Here is a 20483-nt window from a genome sequence, read left to right as displayed (position 1 = left end):
GTACATGCTCAAAGGAGAGATCTCAGTTGCTCTTATCAAGTGTCCATCTGGTCATTTATGTTCTAGGTGCAGTTTTAAGACCATGTTTGTGACCATTTTCTTGTGCAAAACAGAAGCAGTGATAGATTAAAAAAGTCAAGAAAGAGAATTGCTCAGTATTTCTAAACTTCTTTTGGCTATTAAAATGGCTCGAACTCTGCAAAAAAGGAAAGCTACAAGTATGAATATCTGGCATTAAGATTGGTTTCAAAGTAATATTAAAGCTAAAGGAAATACTTTTCTTTTATAAGAAGATTTCTCTGTGAAAGAAGGAGTAGCTCAAAAATACTGTTTGAATATAGACTTCTTGATGATGTGGTTACATCATGGATGCTTCACAGGACTAACAACAGGTGCTTTAAAGATGGTGGAACAGAAATGGTCAGATCTTCCCAGAGTTCCCAGAGACAAACATGTGCTTGTCCAAAGCGTATTTGTCAAACAATTAATTATTCTAATTATAAACTAATTAAAAAAATTATATAAATATATTGTGACAAGACAAGCAGGGGACAGAGGAAAGGCAGCTGGTGCTGTGCTGGGCAGTGCTGGGGAGCAGCTGAGGATGTCCCCAAACCTGCAGCGCCCACACTGCCCTACAGAGCACTGCTTGCCTGAGCTGGAGAGTGGTAGCAGTAACTTGTGGCCAGACTTTGCTGAGTGATGTCACAAATTAAATAATGGAGTAAATCACGGCATTACTTACTCTCAGAACAGTATTTGTCAGGAGAAGTATCTTTTATTAAGCTAAATGACATAATTGTAGGGTGTGCAAGGTTTCAGGTGGGAGATCCCTTATGAGACTGGACAAAGCACCAGCAAACTCCAGACTAAATAGTGGTTAGAATTAACAGCTCTTTGTTTGTTCTAATTATATTAATCAGTTAGACAATTTGAGAGAAGAGGATAATTGCTGCCAATGGAGCAGGATTCAATGGCAGCAGGGAGAGAGGTGAAGGCTGGTTACCCTCTTGGCTATGTAGAAATAATTCACATTCCATTCCTTTGCACTTCTGACAAGTGAACTAATTCACAACATCTGGCAAGTAGACAAAAGCTCCTTGCTATGCCATCATCATGCCTGCAATTCAACACAGTCAGCAGAAAAGGAATTTTTCTCTCCAGTTCTGGGCAGAGCCTTAGTTTTTGTGCATTCTCAAGACCATGTCTTGTGCCTGTCCACCTAGAATACAATGCAAACTATCTTCTCAGAAGGATGGAGAGTTAATATTTTATGTTGCTATTCCACTGTTCCTAACCTAAGTATTTTCTTTCAGAAGAAGGAAATAGTACATCAGAATGAAGAAAGAAGTATTTTTTCTGCCTTCAAGATTTCTTGTACAGACTACGACTGCCAGAAAACCACTTCCAACCTTTTCACATCTACACTTGCAACAGGGCAGAAGAGACAACATAAATACACAGGCAATTGTGAGAAGCAGCACTGAGGATTGACCTGATATTTGTGGTGTCCAGGGGAACAGTCCTCGCCTCCCTTTTGCCAGGTCCGTTGAAGTACAGAGATTTTCCATCGCTGAGCACACCACAGCCTGTCCCAACCTGACCTCCTGTTATCTTGTACCAGAGAGGGCTTAGCTTCCTCTCAAACCTGTCGAACATCTCACTGTGATTAGGCACATTAGACACACACGTTCCATGCGATGCTTCAAAAAAGAAAAAAAGAGGGAAATGCTTTGGTGAAACTGTGCTGAACAGAGTAAGGGTCAGATACAGTACAGGGGCAGATGGTTCTGTTGCATCCACATGCAACAAAGCACTAGGCTCTTCTAAGAAAATGCCCTGATGATTGTACCTTTTCAAACCCACTTTACAAATTTTTGAATGCAGAATAAGCCCTCTTCCTCTAAACTCTAAGATGGCTTATTTCACTAGGTGAAAAATAGCCATGCGTTATGCTGATAAGGCATTTTTTGTAAATAGAAAAATATTATCCTTTTATTTTATTTTAAACAAATCGAACAAAAGATGTTAGCTTATTGCTTTGTTGGTATAGAGGGTTGAAAAGAGTGCAGTGTACAACTGGTTGTGTCAATCACTGTTTTTTTCATGGGTTTTGGATTTTTTTCTATTTCAGCATAAAAGCACCTGAAACCAAAAGTGAGCAGAATTTTCCACAGAAGGGCCTGTCAGAGCATATGTTCCCTCCTGGTCCCATGCCATCTGATGGCCAGGGGACTCAAAAATGGCAACGATTCTTTTGAAGATGATCCAAACGCTTTGAAGCAGACTTTTCAGTTTATAATGTTTTATTTTGTTTTCTCTTTTATTGCTAGTCCCTTCCCATTCATGCAGATGGTGATGTTCAAGGATTGCAATTGCCAGAAACATCAATGGTGTCCGCTGCCTTCAGCTGCTCCGCTTTGCCTGTGCTGAATTTTATTTAACAAAACAAAAAGATTCTGGCTGGCAGCCCACAAAATATACATCATCATACAGGAAAAACAAGATGCTAGATTTGCAGCTTTAAGTCAGCCAACGCTTACTATAATCCCATCTGAAGAGGGATGTCTTACCTGTGTAGCCCAGGTCACAGAAACAGACCCCTGAGACACAGTCCCCGTGGCCATTGCAATAGTTGGGGCAAGGCTCAGAAATGTAGACGCCGTCTAAGCCGAAAGGAGGCACACTCTTGTGGGAGCTGCTCTCCTGGATCCAGCGGAATCGAGTCTTACTGTAGAGAAACAACAACAAAGGACATGGTATTACTATTCCCAGCTTCAGTATCTGCTGCTCCGTGTTTAAGATTAAAAGGATCTTTTCCTAAATTTGCCTTTTGCAAATAGGATGCCTGAAAAATATTTCTGACATCCTACAGTTTTTGTCCAGCATTGCTTAAGGATATTTCTTCCAGATTTTTTGGATGCATTTTGACTTCTTCTATTTCCCTAGCCTGTATGTACCAGTGTGATGCAAAGAACAAACACATGGTGTTTGATTAGACGTGACTCTGAAGATGCCTTTTACTACTCAGTTCAATTTGAACAACTAATTACATATTAAAATCCCAGAACTCCATTTCTTACAGTACTTACAAAAAGAACTCAGTAATGGCAGTGATGCAGAGTTTGCTATGGGATTGTACATGTTTAAGTAAAAATTTTCAAGTTATTTTGATACAAAAAAAAGCCACTTTCTAAAAATAATGGCAAATAACATGTCCTACAGGACATGAGCACAGAAATACTAAGTTTTTATTCTTGGATGACAACACGAAATTCCTAGAAAACAGTGATTTAATCCTTAACTTATATAACTGAAGCTGCTCCAGAGAATTCAATGAGCTAACACTAAGTTACTCCAGCTGATCCACTGCATAGGAAATTTGTTGAAGAAAAAGTATTTTGGTTATTCATTTTCAGTATTTAGCTTTTAACTAAATCATTTTATAGGAGCTCCAGAGAGGGGAAGAGATTTAAAATCTCACTGCCAATCTAATGGATTAACTAAGATTCTCCTTTCTACTCTGCCTAAAATATGATAAACCTATTGCTTCCCTTTTTCTGCTGTGCACTGGGATTTGGTAGGTAGGTGATCATCGTGCTCGGGCTCTGTACCAACTGATGAAATGTGAGCCTCTCTGGTTAACCCATAAGCCACAACTTCTGAAGTGACCCACAACAAATCCAGTTTTCAACATGCCAAGAGCCTCATTGGAGTCACAATACTTACATTTTTAATGTATTAGCATCAGCTTCTTATTCCTGATCACATTACTGAACATAATGCCAAACAGATTGCTGCTATTGATTCTGCACTGCTTGTTTTGGGTAAATCAAATCAGCTGGTGTCAGATCTGTGCAATTTGGCACCTGCTTTTATTGGCTAATTACTGAAGAAAAGACAAACTTGTTATGGTACACGCTGCTATTTCAAGTCCTTGCGGCAAAGGCATCAGCTCTCCTGCTACAAAATATGCCACACACTCAAAACCTGTGCCTGGGCTTGAGGATGATGAGTCCATGGCAGAACGATGGGGCTGAAACCCCAGGGCAGCACTGGGGCAGTTGCCTGGGGGGTGAGAGGCAGGAGGCAGCAGGGACATGGCCAGGGGCTCAGTGGGGACAGATGCTGGCAGCGCTTGGTGCAGCCAGCAAATCGGATTGGGTTGTTTTACTGCTGGGGTAAGATAGAGAGTAAGAGGAGTGAGAAACTTCAGCCAAACCCAAGTGAGATTGAGAAAAGCTGCCTGATTTCAAGGCTTATTTGTGTCTTCCAGCATCTGATATTTTCTCACCAGTATTAACCCGATGCTGAGGTCATGCTTGCAGGTGAGCATACCTGTTTTGCCTTTGGCTCTCCTGGCCACCTTCAGTGACACAGCACATCACACATCAGCCCAAATACCTTTCTAAGGTTTCTTTGCCCAATGGTAACTAAAATTAATCCTGTTCAACTGGCTTATTTGATTCATGTGACTTATTACACTCTTGCTGGTGCTTCTGACCTAACTGATATATATAAAGACAGGTGATGGTTGATGTCAAATTAAAATGTGCTGGGTGCCTTGCTGCTTTGTAATTTAGTTCTGTGGAACAATCTGACACCTTTAAAATGGAAAACGTCTCCCTGTTTTGGGGAGCACAGTATATTTTTCCCAGATCTGCCATTTTTTAAAGCTGCTTTTATTCACAGCTTTGCAACTTTTTCCCAGTGTGGCATCACAGAAGCAGGAGCTAATTCATGGGTCCCACTGGCATCACTGGTTTACAATGCACAGTACCTGGCTGCAAGCGACCTGGGGATAACAATAGTAATCCTTGTCCAGTCCTCAAAGTCTCCCGTGTGGTACACGGTGGGCTCGCTCAGCTCCCGGGAGCTCCCTTCGCACCCCTTCGTGCCCGGAGAAGCAGGGTAGCAGCCCTCCTTCACCAGCGACCAGAAGAGCCCAGCATCATGGGAGTACTGAAGCAGAACGGGAGCAGAGCTGCTGTACTGGTTGGTGCAACCAATGTTCAGCTGCAAAAAAAGCAGAGCATCAGATATTAGCTGAAGAAACCTGCACTGTTATTAGTATTTATTGTCTGCAGACCACTTCTGACTTTTTGGTTTGGGAGGCTTAATGCTCCAAACACTTGCTTTGAAACCCTGGGCAGGGGTTGGTAGGACTGATGGTAGGACTCTGTTTCCTCCATGTATATGATGTCTCAGTAAGAATTCCCACTATCCCTTCATTAAGGCTGCCGAGTTCAGCACACCAAAAGGTGCAAAGAACTTTTCAAGGCTCTCTGTGCGTAGCATGCCCCAAATAGCAAAATCTGCACAGGCACCTCTATGCCCAAGAGTGGGAAGAGCTGTATACCCTGAGATCCATCCCATCTGCAGTCCGCCCAGTGTGACCAGAGGATCAGTCTGACTCCCAGGTGAGCCCTGACCACAGCCTTGTCACTGGCCTTGCAGGAATGATGTCTGGGAGTTGACACTGCAGCTTGGGCCCTCAGAATAGAGTAAAATTGGATTAAGTAGAAAAATGCATATTAAAATGTGAAAAGAGAATGTAACCAAGACAAAAATCAACTGCTGATTTGAAGTTTTAAGTTTCATTTTTCAAGCTATAAGAAAAATATTAGTTTTCATTATTTTCCTGCAGGAATTCTACTTGAGCTATAGAATGTAAAATGTAAAACAAAATCATTCATGTAAAATGAAATAATTCTGAAAAATTGCTGTCTTTGAGTTTATCAATGCAAAATTATTCCAGCTTGCTATTTAAAATGGAAATTTCACAAACTTACAGAAGCATTTAACCGTATGCTTAAAATTAAAGCATGCAAATAAGACGAACACATTTATGTGCAGGCTGGTTTAAAAACTTTCCAAAAAAGTCTGAATTCAGGCCTTAAATGATAGACTTTATAAAGAAGAACTCACTGTTCTGTGATACATGTTGTTTATGTTTTGTGTATTTGTGTTACATTGCCAAGTGCTTCAGTGATGAAATGTGTATGAAACATTTTTAAGTATTGATTTTTTTAGTCTAAAAAGTTTTTTTAAATGCTGCTGCTCATCAAACCTACAGAAGGGAGACTTAGTCACTGAAGTAGAGGAAAGTGGTGAAGAGGTAAATAGGATCTTTTTTCAGGCTAAATAGTATTGATACATTGAGATATTTTTGTGTCTTGGTTTAAAGTATAAAACTACAAGCAAAACTCACTCAGAAATTGTACTGAAATCCCTCGGTTTGTATAGCATTTCATTAGCATAACTTTTAGATGAAATGAGATTATTTTACAAATCCCATTATTTCTAACTAACTTTCCTATTTATGGAACTGTGGGAATTATATTTGAAAAGCTGCCTGTAAACATCTGATCTCTTTAATAATTCCACTTGTAAATTATTCAGTGTCTGTATCCACCAATTATGTAAGGACCATGTATTTGTGGTGAGCTCATTAAAATTGCATTGCAACCAACCTCCAGAATTCACCAATGGGATTTCATTATAAACTCAATAAAATTTTGATTAGGGTTCAGAAACAAGAGCTTGTCAAAGCAAATATACTTTCTTTGGAGCCCATATTCTGATGTATTGTCAGACCACTGAAATTTCTGTAAGCCCTTTAAAGAGGAAAATGCTAATTGGAGCCTATATTCATTGACACAATGAAGTAAATTATATGAAAAACCCACACTGGAGTACAGAGCAGCTTGTAAGTCCTTAAATAGTTTTAAATACAGAAATGTCCGCAAACCACATTGGAGCTTTTGTACTCATGGAGCCCCAGACGGGATAAATCCTTTTTTGCTTGACATTGCAGTAGCATTTCCTGGTACTGACTCGAATACAATGACAGTCACTTCAACCCACTTGTGAAATGTATTGAAGAACAAAAAGCTTTAAAACTTCTCCAGAGGGGTAAAAACGCTCTCCTGCACCAAGGTTTTGGCTATCCTTCCAGAAAGCAGAATGGCATTTTATGCTGTTTGAATTCATACTTCTGCTCTTCACATCTTCCTATGCAATGGTCTAGTTTATCACGTTGATTTGAACTGTGGCCACAGTGGCATCTTGCAAGTATTGGCTAAGGGCAATTTTAGGGATATTCTTGCAGGGATTTATGTTTAAGGAATACCTTGAACTGCAGGACGTATCCAGGCTTCAGACTTAAATCTCGAGTCACTGCAAACCGGTCTCCATCTGATTTACCAAAGAGCATGGCGGAGGGCGTGGCAGAGCAGAAACTTTCATTTTTGGTCATCCCTTCGTTGGCCAGCATTAACCACACACTCATCTGGTTCATAGGGTAATCGAATGCTGGCTTTTCATAAAAGTTCTGTTAGAAATGAAAAGGAAAGCCACAAGTACTATCACCTTGCAGTGTGACTTCAGAATAATTCCCAAAATGATCAACTTTCAAATTTTGCAATTTGTATTTTCTGTCATTTTCAAAAAATTGTAATTTCCAAAACTTCAGTCCCGACTTTTTGAGGAAATACATCATTACATCCTCTGTCACAAAGATTAGGAGCCTGATGATTTTGTGATAAGACCCAAGTTATTCCCACATAGAGACACAGCTGCAAACACTACAGATGCTTCTTTAAATAGACCCAACATTTTCAAAGAAAATTATATTCAAACAAAAGCCTCCGAACAGAGAGGATGGTCCCTGGTTTGTGGGGATGCCCAGGGCCTGCTCTTGCTTATTACCTGTGGTAAAGTGGGATTAACAACAGGAATGATGTGCTTCTGCTTCTCTGACAGGATGATGATGTCATCGATGGCCCACTGATCATACCCTTCCCCTGAAAACACGGGCTGCCACCAGCGAAACCTAGTGCAAGGTGTCTTGGCTGCAGCTGGCAGCTCCAGATAGACAAACCTGAAGAACAGAAGTGAAGCAGAACTTTAGAGAGCACAGTTTGTAGAGAAATGTACCACTGAAGAGGGAAAAGGGGCATCTATCTTACAAGTCCAAAGTCATTTGCATTTCCAAAGAAGGGCAACAAAGCTGACAAAGGGTCCAAGAGAGTAACTCATATGAGGTGTAGCTGAGGGAGGTGGGGTTGTTTAGTCTGGAGAAGAGGAGGCTCAGGGGAGATCTTATCACTGTCTGCAACCACCTGATAGGAGGCTGTAGCAAGGTGGGGGTTGGCCTTATCTCCCAGGCAACCAGCAACAAGAGGACAGAGCCTTAAATTGTGCCAGGGGAGATTCAGATTGGACAACAGGAATAATTTCTTCACTGAAAGGCTGGTTAAGCATTAGAATGGGCTGCCCAGAGCAGTAGTGGAGTCACCATCCCTGAAAGTGTTAAAAAAATGACAGGATATGGCACTTAGTACTGTAACATGGTGGTGTTCAGTCAAACATTAGATTCAATGATCTTGGAGGTCTTCTCCAACCTGAACGATTCTATGATTCTATTATTCTAACCTCCTATATATCTAGATACCTATTTATACACTGCATATGAAGAAGCTGTCTTTATCCTTCCTGTCTGTGGAAAATGTAAACTTTTTAAGAAAATGTCTATTTTTTATGATCTATTACTATATTGCCAAGCACAATAAGGAACTGATTTGAACTCTGCAGCTTTGAATTAAACTATTCAGCTGATCCATGTTCAACAAGTCTTAATGTTCTTCTGGTGCCAGGAAGTAATAGTGAAATATGCTGGCAAAATTAATTTCTCATTCTCTTCTGCTGATTGGTCCTATTTGTAGAAAAAAGCATCCTTCTGTTACAATGCAATAGATTATGTAGCAGAGCCTTCTTCTGTGGGTAAAAATATTTCAGCCCTCCTATACATATGTTTATAAAAGAACTTGAGTTTGTCTCAGTTTGCTTTATGTTTGACTTAGGAAACACCTTACTAAAATGATGTTAAATAAAAGTTAAATTTTCAAACCTAATCACACTTATGTCAAAAGTACAATAATTAGTTACTTTCTCAATCCTGTTTAAGACGACTTACATATATGCATTTCTAGATACAATATTTTTGGCATCTTTCTTTATATCTCATGTTATTTTGTGTCATGGACTCTGCTTCATTTGCCAGTGAGGCAGAGATTGGAGAAGAAACTGTTGTTTTCCAGAGGATTCCAAGATTTATGTGTTGGAGAATAAAGAATTGTCAAAAAAGATCTAGACTGCATTTGAAACAGCAGGAAAATAAATCTGCATAGCTATGTTCTGTAAGGACCATCACTCTTGATTGCTCAGAAGGGCAATATTTTGTCTAAAACCAATGTATTGGATAGCCTAGTGATAAAGGTTTCAGTATTTAGCTTCTTTGTTGAGTGTGTCCTGAGGGGAAGGTGGCAGCTGTAGTTTTTCTGGATTTTAGTACAGTTTTTGATACTGTACCTCACAGTATCCTTATGGACAGGTTGTCCAACCGTTGGAAGAGTGGTTTCAGGGTATGCTGGGTGAAGACCTGGTTGAAGGGCAGAATTCAAAGGTTGAGGTGAATGGGGCTACATCTGGCTGGTGACTGGTCACCAGCAGTATTCCTCGGGGTTCAATCCTAGAGCCACTCCTGTTCAATATGTTTCTCAAGGATCTGGATGCAGGCGTTGAATGCACCATTAGCAAGTTTGCTGATGATACCAAAATGGGAGGTTGACTCTCTTGAGGATCAAGAGGTCTTTCAGAGGGATCTTGACAGATTGGAGCATTGGGATTGATTAATGGGATGAAATTTAACAAGTGGGAATGTCGATTCTGTGCCTAGGATGGAGTAACACTGAGCACAAGTATAATCTGGATGTGGCTGGAGAGCAGCCCTGCAGAAAGGGATCTGTGGGTGCTGGTCGGCAGCAAGTTCAAAAAGTGTCGGCAGCAAGTTCAAAAGGTGTCAGCAGCAAGTTCAAAAGGTGTCAGCAGCATGCCCTGGCAGCCAAGAGGGCAAATGTGGGGTGCACCAAACACAGCATCACCAGCTGCTCAAAAGAGGTGATTGTCCTCCTGTATTCAGTGTTGGTGTGACCTCACCTTGAGCACTGTGTGCAGTTCTGGGCCCCACAGTCTGAGAAGGATGTGAAGGACCTTGAATGCATCCAGTGGAGGGCAACAAAGCTGGTGAAAGAGCTGAAGGACTTATGAGGGATGGCTAAGGATATGGGCTTGTCTAGTTTGGAGAAAAGGAGGCCGAAGGGTGACCTCATTGCTCTCTACAGCTTCCTGAGGAGGGGACATGGAGAGGGAGATGCTGAGCTCTTCTCCCTGGTATCCAGTGGCAGGACTCATGGGAAAGGTTCAAAGCTGTGCCAGGGAGGTTTAGACTGGACACAAGAAAGCATTTTTGTTCCAAGAGTGTGGTCAAGCACTGGAACAGGCTTCCTAGAGAAGTAACTGATGCCCCAGGCCTGTCAGTGTTTTAGAGGCATTTGGACAATGTCCTTAATAACACACTTTAACTTTTGGTCAGCCCTGAAGTAGTTGGGCAGTTGGACTGGATGATCACTGTAGGTCCCTTCCAACTGAAATAGTCAATTCTATTTTATTCTATTGTATTCTAAAAAAAATTCAATAGTTTTATACTTCCAAGTGCCTGGATGGCCTTCAGAAAAAGACAGTCTGCCAAGTTACAGAAGTCCTTCTGAAAGTGTTGTTCATTGCAATGCAAAATGACAAGATGGGAAAATAAAATTATTTGCATGTTGAAAGACATGGATGATAGGTAACAGAAATAATGTTAATACTTATGCAGACAACAGTTTAAATTTTCACTGGCAAGGTATCTTACAGCAAATTTGAAATGCTGAACATGAATTCTTCTCTTCCTTAATTACTTATTTAAAGGAGCTTTTGTTTTATGTGACATTAATACATGTTCATTAGATCTGAAACCAGAGTTAGAGGAAATGGCAGATTTCTACACCTCTTTTAGGCAAGTTCTGTATTTGCTTGCTAATGTTTTGCAGATATTAGAATTTTAGTCAGGTTTCATATGGGAGGTAATAGGAAACTTTACATTTTACTTCAGTTTTTAAAGGTCCACTTTCATTACATTTTTTATTCCTAGTGACAGGAGTTTACTGTGGGAGCCTGAAAAAGTTTCCATATATTGATGGCTTTAAACATTATAAGCTGAAATTATTATTCATGTTTTCATAAATTGAGAAATATTTTTTTAAAAGCTGATGCAGTATGGATATAATTTAGACCAAAATTATACCTGGGTTTGCTGAAGTCAGAGAAATACATTTCTGCTAGTAGCTGCCAGTTGATACCACCATTATTGCTGTACTGCAGCAGCACACCTTCTTCTCTGCTGTCAGGTTTATTGCATGAAGAACTGTCTCCTCCTATTTGGATGTAAAACTGTACAAAATCCACCCATGTTGTGTCCAAATCCCAGCTTACCAACTGTCTTTTTCCAGCCTGCGATACAAAGAACAGACGGCAATAATAATTTTAATTATGACACCTTCATTATGAATAGAAATATTTAAAATTCAACACAGATTAATATTGCACAGAAAATTATACAACATGGAGAACATTGAATTTTGTGTTAGTTTGATCTCTCAGTTATTCTTTTTGACCATCCTTTATGTCTTAATGACCCTGATATGATCCCACAAGTATTTTTATTACTAGATTTCAACATACAATGCAACTACACAACATGATTTCCACACAACTATTTCATCTCATTCCTTCAAGGTCCCAAGTACATCCAGAAGATAAAGAGCAGATGCTGGATATCCTGAATCAACCAGGGTTAAATTTTTAAGTTTTGAGCTTTTTAACGATAACGCTCAGAGATGTAAAAGGCTATTTCTGACATCTCATCTCCCCACTTAAATCTTGCACTGCATAAGGTTACCTGATCACCTGAAATCAGCCCCTATAATACCTGTTTCTTGAAGCCCACTTCCTATACAAGAACTGGGGCTTGGCATTTTCTCTTCATGTATCACCCAGATAAGATTTGTTCCCACACAAAACTATGCTCTTTTCCTAGTAGGTATTGTAAATCAGGAACCTCTCAAATTAAAACTGTGGATTTGGTTTCACGTTTACCTAAGCACAGCTGAGAGAAAAAAACAGCCTTGTAAAATTTAGTGAATGGCTTTTCCAAGACCGTTTTTGAGTTCTAGCAGGTCAGTGTGGTCACTTTGTGCATGATAGCAAAGGAGGACTGAGCATATTCATCTAAAAAAAAGCTTTAAGGTTTAAAAACCTTTTTTTTTGTAATGGGAATTATCCCATACCCCTCTTCCCTTTGTGCCCTGGTGCTTGAAGCTGAACTTGTGGGCTTGCACATCAACAAACCTACAAGATGCCGATATGTGACATGAAGCTGCCTGCAGCAAGGCAGGACACAGGACAAGGGCAGTGTCCCCATGGAGGTGCCCTGCATGCCCTGCATCTGACACAACCCTGCCCCAGCACAGCACCGTGCTGCCCCAGGCTTTTACAGGAAAGCCAAACCTGTATGTGTGGAGCCAGAGGGAGGATGCAGGGATCATATTTCTGCATTTATTAAAGTAGCTGCAACCTGGCACCACCCCCCAAAATGGAGCAGAACTGTCAACATGTCCACTGTTTCTGATTCCCTAAAAACTCATGGGTTTACCTCATAAAAAGGTATCAAAAAGGAAAACCTGGGCTAAGTTATATAATGATGCCTATGTTTTAAGCAATATTTCTTTTTTCTGTCACTTGTACATTTATGATCTTCATGGTAAATTTCCAGACAAACTTGAGGTAAGCAAGTAACGTGATCTAGCTGAACACAAGGAACAAGATTATGAGCTGAGATTTAAAATACCATCTGTGTTTTTTAAGGATGATAGATGAATTTAAATCGTTTGACTATCCACCTCTTTCTACCCAGTTCAGGGTAAACCCAGCAGATAAATGTACAGTGCTTTCTTTCTCAGAACATTTTGCTTTGCTGGTGTAACAGCCTGGGTCCATAGCTCATTTGCAGACCCTACCAAAAAGGCCACCTCACACCATGAGACTAATTTCCAGAAGCTGAACACATGTGGGTTTGAAGCTCAGTTAGCTTGCACCACTGATGACAACTAAAACCTGTGAGGCATCCTCTGACTCTCAAAAACCTCATATAGATACAGTCATACTGATTTGGTTTTGAATGTTGCCTGCTGTCTTGGTTTATTTGCTGGTTTATTCCCAGCTGAGCGAATCCCTCCTGGATGGTGCCATGAGAAGAAGATGAGCTCAGTCTTGGGTGCAGCCCTGAGCTTTCCAGTGCAGCCTCAGATGGCTGGCCAAGGGGACACTGATAATCTCTTGGTAGTTTACTTTCACAGTTTCGTTTGGAGACTCACTGTAATTTGAAATAATCATCATCAAATCAAACCAGTAATGGGTAATAATGATGCAAACACCCTTGCTGCCCCATGGGCAGGTGTTGCCTGGCTGGCTGAGGGTACCCAATGAAACTATTGCAAGTGGGTTTTCCACACACCCCAGAGAAGCTTTGCCTGCCAAAGGGGTAATCACGGAACCAGGTTAATTAAGAAAGGGCACAAGTGGCATAAAACCTCAGAGGAATTGCAGAGGCTAATTGAAAAAGCTTTGTACGGTAAACACGCCCACAATTGATTAAAATGAGTTGTAAAACAAAAACAGAGGGTTATCAGAACACAGCCAACATTAATTCTGGCAGAAGTAATTGATTGTGGCAGCAAACATTAGACATTCAAATAAAGAGTGGCTGTTTGAGCAAATGAAAAGAAATGGAGCCTGTGAATATGAGTTCCCTAAAACAATACAGAAATGTTGGGCAACCATAAAAATAATTTTTTATTATACACCAGCATGGTCACTAGACACCTTGAAAAAGATCTAAACAGAAATTAAATAAACCACCTTCTGTTGACAGCATACAGACTGCTACTACTCCAGAAATGAATGATAACCTAACCCTTAGAGATCAATAGAAAGAAGCCAAGAATTTCTAAATGAGTTTTTCACTCCTCCTTAGCAAAAATCAGAAGAAAGATCATAGCAGGTTCATTCTAATTTAGCAAACTACTTTTGAGAAACTTGGCATAAGGAACTGAGCCAGAAGGAAAAACATCTAACAGAGAAGACAATTATATAAAAAAATCCAATTATCACAATTAGCTAGTTATACTGATTGGTCTATTATAAAGTTTTCAATGCAGAGCTGTATTTCCAGGGGAGTTGGATGTGAGACTATGTAGGAGTGCTGAAAATTATTTCATGGGTTAGATTTTTGTAATGAGGTAAACAACACACAATTACACAGCATTGCATATTGGGTTATTCTTCTGGGACTAATCTGGCTCTCATGACAGCAATGGCAGTGTGATCAAACCTTTAAAAGAGAAGCACATAGCTGCATTTATACTCTTCCTTTCAATTAAGAACAAAACAAACCCTAGTGCTAGACCCGAGGAAGAACAATAAAAAAAATAAGTCTGTGATTACAACCTGTAATCTTACATCTGGTAATAAAGATATCTTTTTATTTTAGTTATAATTGCTATTAATTAGCAGAATTCCCTATATCTCTTTTCTGTTCTATTATTTTTTGTCTGCAAAGCATCCAAGTTATGCAAAAAAGTATGCTCCTACAGGCTAACCACTATCTACAATCCTGGAGGAGTTGGTTTTTTCCACTAGTTTTGGCCCTATGATCTCAAATTAAGCTGATTGTCCCGTGGAAAGCCAACCTTTCTCCATCTCTTACCCAGAACAGTACAGACAAATCAAATGGGAGGTGCTGAATGCTGAGAACTAAGTCTTAAAACAGAAAATATATAACTAAGACATTATGAATGTACAGCACACTGGTAATTTACTTCCTTTCATTACAGCTGGTATTTCTTGAATACATAATGCATGTCTTTCCCTATCTCTTTTGACTGTTTTGTTCTTTACCTGCAGAGCACATCTGTGCTGTTTAATGCACTTCTAATACTGTGTGCAGCTTTCTGCCACCTCCTTTTTCTTTGCCATACAACCACATCATGCTCCACTCAAACCTACAGAACGTGCCTTTTGCCGTCTCCCATCCCTCTTTAGTACCTTGTTGAAGTAGAGCGAGGAGCCAGATGAGATGACCCCACAGCCTTCTTCAGGCTTGACGATCTCTCCCCCAATAATCTCCTGCCACTCTGTCTTCAGGGTGTCTGGGTTCTCAAAATCAGACATGATGGTTGAAGAAAGGGGATTTTCAGGCTGACATTCGGTGCCCCGAAACCCTGAGTCACACCTGGAAAGAAGTGTAAACGTAACAAGCTTTTAAAGACTTTATTTGACACTGACAATTAGTTAAGGTGGTGCAGTGACCTTTTAAAATTAGATGTGAAATAACAAATCATTCTTGGACTGGAATTTTGGAACATGGAAACAAACTAGAATAACTGGAAATCCCCCCTGTATTTTATTTCTAAAAAAAAAATCCCTGTGGTGTCCAGAAAGTTTGAAGCTGGCAGGCAGTAGTCTGTGCCCTTGGTATTGCACCCATTCTGACAGCAGCTTCCTAGCAGTGCTGAGCTGGTGCCTGGCATCCTTCTGACCCAGCAAAACAGCTCCAGCACTAAGCTTGTCCCTGGGGTTCTTGTGCAAAGGGCTGGAGAGGCCACCAGGACACCTGCAGCAGGGCAGCTCTGTGCCACTTAAGCTCTTCCAATGCTTGGATCTGCCAAGGGTAAGAGTCCTTGGACAGATGTTGTGGAGCAACTGGCTGTTAATGTTGCTTGAATGGTCTAACCCCTCCATAGTGCTTTTCCTTTTTAATGTTTAATCTAAAAATAAGAACAACAGCCAAGAAAAGAAAACTGTGGAAAGTAATAAGATACCTGAAGTATCAGGAGACCATTGTTAAGAGGGACTGACAAGGGATTTATACCTGCAAACACCGTGGTCGCACCAGCCGTGCCCGCTGCACATGTTGGGACACTGCTGTCCAATGTAGATGTTGTCCAAGGCCCACTCATCTTGGGCTGTGTAGTAGCACTGACTCCAGCGGAAACGCGTGGCACTGGACCTTAAAAGCAATAACAATGCTTTACTTTGTGACTCTTTACAGAACTGCAGGAAAAAAAAGATAAAATGTAACTAAAAAAAATAAAGTTGATATCGCAATCACAGCCCAGGCTGCAAAGGCTGGCACAACCAAAGACAGATCTCTGTAAATTATCTTTCTAGACAATGCCACTTGCTGCACAGGGCTATATAATGGACTTTCCAGTCATTGATGACATTTCTACATAAGTGTTACAGGGATTTTGAGCATTATTTTAAGGTAAGCCTCACAATGAGTATTCCTGGATTTTTATTGAGTCCCTTTCTGTGATGGGTGCAAAACTAGAAAGGTAGATCTAGGGCATGACTTTGGTTTTTATATTTTTGGTCATAGTTAACAGGTCAGAAGTTGTGTAAACAGGTTCCTTCTGATATTTATTATTAAAAAAATTATTAAAGCTCCTGAGTGTAAGTGTTTCTTCCATTTTTTTCCCCTTACAACAATAGTTGACTGGTTTTTTTTGGATATGAAAATTTCTTTTTGTCAGGATGATTCTAAATTAGATTTAGCTCACATGTCTCTGGTGACATTGAGATCGCCAGTTTTTGACAAAGATCCTCTTTCATAGCTTGTATTTTTTTCCACACAGCAAATAGCTTGCTCCTGCACAACATCTCAAAATCTGTAACACCCAAGGTTTGTGGTGGGGAATCACTGAATTAAATTTCTTGCCTAACTAAACTCTGGATATTTGTAATATTCTTCAAGCAAAAACCTTGTTGTAGTTTCTCCTTTCTAGTTAGTTTATCTTCAACAGCTTATTTTTCTTTAATATAGTGAAGTCAGCTAACATTATCTATTAAATGATTCCTGTTCTTGGCCCTCTAGAAGATTGTCCAATGGGACACTGAAATTTTCCATGGGAGTGACTCCTGCCAGCCAAACCCAGCCTGACATCCACCACACTTAAAAACCAAGGCTGGAGAAGAAACTGAATCATGAGAACAACAATTTTTGTCATCATCAAGCCTTTCTAAGCTGTCCTGCCAAACTGTGAACATCCAGCAGGTTACAGATGTTGGCTAGTGGCCACTCCCAGATGGTGTATGCAGACACCTTCCACTTGACGCTTGTGCCGGAATGAGACTAAAAAAAATATATTGCACGTGAAATGAAACAAAAATCAGAAATCGTTCATGGTGGGGGCAATATGGGCACTGAGGCTGGATCAGAGCTGTGCAAGGGTAGGACAGAGAAAGCAAGGCTGACTGAAAATTATAAGATCAGATATTGAATTGGGAAAGGCCTGTGTCTGGCCAAGGGCTGGTTGGAGGGAGCTGAGGATGAGAAGCAGGTGGTTCCTATACGAAGCTTCTTTTCTAGCTTGTTTCTGAGCCATATGGTTACATTTTGACAGCACGGGATATAATGCTGTTACTCTAATTTAAGATAAAAATCCCTTTCCCCACCCCCAATAATTTATGTGGAATAAGGCTTATTAAAATGAATATTGTAAAGGTGGCCGAGCCACCTGCTCGCATGTATGGAAGCAAAAAAACAGATAGAGCCGTCCTGGGTGGCTGAAGTGGACACTGTGGCAGAGCAGTCAGCCATTCAGGTGGCCTTTCAGTCACATACTAGAAGTTTAATACACGCGTGCAGAAATTTTTAAAATACCAGTTTTGAATTGCTTTAAAAAAAACAAGTGAAGGTGCCCAAAGGCTTGATTTTTTAATGGAAATGATCCTTGTTGTCTGTTCTAAGTATCTGTTTGATATCACAAATACTGTAAGCATTTTTACAGCACACAGAGTTAATCTGCAGGGGCAGATATGCTGATTAAATAATCCCTCAGGATATAATGTATTGATGGGTTACATTAGAAGAGCTATGAATTATACATTAAAAGTGCACAATGCCAGTAGTCTGCCCACGAAGAGCTTCCTAGGCTTGTGTAGGCACAACGGACAATTATTTACTGTTTATTTTCTGAGTGCTCTGAGGCCAGCACATCACCTCAGTGGTGAGGTTCATGTTCACTACAGAGTTTCAATGGCACCACAGAGAGCCCTGACAGAGGTTTTAGGCTCTGGAAAGAGCCTAAACTGGTGCTAACTCTAATGCGTGCTGAGGAAAATAACAATACTGATACAGAAGAATGGTATTAGAGCAGGCAAACACACACACCCATGAACTCCCAGCACAATAAAATTGTGTCATGTTGTTTTCCCAAGTAACAGGAGGGAGAGTATTGTGGTTGGGCATCTCTGGCTTTCATCAGGGATGGTGTATGGGTAGAGGTGGGGTGTGAGACTCTGCAGCCTAGTGTTATTTACAGCAAAGTGGAAGAAATTTACAGTGTTACACACCATGGAAGTTTCATGGTGCCCAACAAATGGTGGTGTCCCCTAAACAGCTCCTGGTGTTGCATGATGTGGCATTGATGGCATTGACTCTGCCTCTCACTGGCTGCTGCCAGGTGCAAATGACCCTTCAGGGTGGCTTAGCAGCTGCACCACGGCTGGTTTTGGGGCACAAAGCTCACACCCAACCTACACAAATAGCAGGGAGAGCCCAGTCCTGTGTAATGACAGAGAACACCTCTGTGCCCAGTGGAGCACCACACCTGAGGCCCCACTGAGAAGATCCCTGTGCAGCTCCACTTTGGGGCTGTTCCCAGGGCTCAGCCTGCACCGCGAGGCACAGAGCTCACACCAGAGCCCACAGCCCCTTCTGGGGTTTGTGTGGGTTTCACCTGACCAAAGTGTTTCTCTGGAGAGTCTCCCTGTACCATTTCTGATGCAGGGGACTGCTCCTGCCAGGTGCAGAGCACAGGGACACACGCTGCCGGGGTATCTCCATCTTCCTCCTCAGACTCCTGATGTTGGCTGCACGTCAAGCCAAGGGTGTGCTCTGCTCCACTTGTGACTCAGAAGTTCCCCCAGATAAATGCAGCGACTGCAGGAGGTTTGTTTCTATCATTTAAGGGGAGGGGAGGAAGGCAGGAGGCTCATTACTGCCTGGAGATGAACATGTGGCCGAAATGGAGGTGTGGCGATGGGGGATGGTCCCCGGAGAGCCACATCACAGCGGGCAGGGGTTATTTTTATCTGCAGACAGCGAGCTCTCCCCTGGGGACAGCTTTGCCACTGCGGGAATTCCGTGGTCCCCGAGCTGCTGCCAGGGGTGCCGCGGGAAGCGATGCCACCGTCACAGGGCTGCGGGCAGCGAGAGCTGTCATAGATCCGGATTCCTCCCTGGGTGAGGGATAATGTGTGTTAGGCTGAATTGGCAATTGTGAAAGCAACGCTGCTGAAAAGCCAGTCCTGCTCACTGTTTTTGAAAGCTTTCCAAGGCTGCTCTGCACCTCAAGGTAACAACAGCTTAAGAGAATTATGCTGTTAAAAATGGTAATCAACAATTTAAAAAAAGCCATGTTAATTAAGAAAAGAGAATAAGGAGATGAGTGTCATCTGCATTCTCAGTGATAAAATACTGGTTTTCTGGACAATCATCATTTGGACATCTATTGAAATGGGAACTGCAGCACAAGTAAAATAAACCTCCCTAGTTCCTCATATTATTTCCTTTTTTTTTTTTTTTATGCTACTGGAAGGCAATCTGGCTTTCTGAAGACATTATATCTAAGTCAGGTTGATGTCAAATAAAAGTCATTGTTGCTGTGTGACATTTTACATAAGCACAAGGAAATCATGTCCCAGAAGTACTGCAAGTGAAATGATGTTCTTTCTGTTATAAAATTTTTCAGATATGTGAGTTAAAATAAAATCATTGCCTTCCCTCCTGATATTAAAAGCCCTAATGATCTAATGCAAATTTGTGGCTGATAAAATTATATTTGCTACCTTCTGAGTTACCATAATTACATTTACCCAATTATCCTGAAGCTCTCATTCAGTCATTAGGTGTTGATTTGTTTATGAAGTCAGCAACTGACAGCTGCTTGTATCTCATTAAGGCCTGTTCATATGTAAATGCCTCCCATAAAACTGAAATTAATTTTCATCAGTGTTAGAAATGTTCAGTTCAAGTACAATACAATTTCAGCAAGCAGGTGCATACATTTCACTTCTTCAATACAAGTCTCACTCTTGCAACAGATTTCCCGATATCCCAAATCTCAGATAACACAGGGACCTTACAAAATCATGCTTGACAGATGCAGAACATCTACAGATGTGCAGAAATACCAGCACACCCAGAAAGTTTTACAAGAGAAATAGGTGCTGCTAAGGAACAATTTTCCAGCTGCATCAGCACAGTGCCACAGCCTGACACTACCCATGCACCCAAGGTGCAAACCTTCAGTAAGAGGTGTGCATGAAGGGATAAAATCTCCAACAACCGCAGCAGGGCTGAGCAGGGGTGTGAGGACAATTGAGGCTACCAAGGGCCAGAGCAAGGCCAACGAGTCATTCCTGAATCCTCGCTTACGTGGTTTATTTCCCTGTGCAGTAAGCACAGGGCAGGGTGTGTA

General features: G+C 41.1%; 1 protein-coding gene across 1 annotated transcript in view; it reads right to left on the bottom strand.

The window, feature by feature from the left end:
* The window catches only part of RELN (reelin), a 265985-nt gene that overhangs the window by 60091 nt on the left and 185411 nt on the right, over nt 1-20483 (bottom strand). Inside the window, exons 23-30 of the mRNA XM_018068188.2 lie at nt 15869-16006; nt 15043-15229; nt 11186-11391; nt 7711-7882; nt 7133-7333; nt 4781-5016; nt 2574-2731; nt 1496-1703 (exon numbers count right to left, since the gene is read on the bottom strand). Of these exons, the coding sequence (XP_017923677.2) occupies nt 1496-1703; nt 2574-2731; nt 4781-5016; nt 7133-7333; nt 7711-7882; nt 11186-11391; nt 15043-15229; nt 15869-16006 (1506 nt within the window). The remainder of the gene's footprint in view (nt 1-1495; nt 1704-2573; nt 2732-4780; nt 5017-7132; nt 7334-7710; nt 7883-11185; nt 11392-15042; nt 15230-15868; nt 16007-20483) is intronic.

This window comes from Manacus vitellinus, unplaced genomic scaffold, assembly GCF_001715985.3.
Source record: "Manacus vitellinus isolate BGI_N305 unplaced genomic scaffold, ASM171598v3 scaffold_13_pilon, whole genome shotgun sequence".
NCBI lineage: Eukaryota > Metazoa > Chordata > Aves > Passeriformes > Pipridae > Manacus > Manacus vitellinus.
The sequence above is the reverse complement of the archived record's forward strand: the minus strand, read 5'-3'. Positions and strand labels throughout refer to the sequence as shown.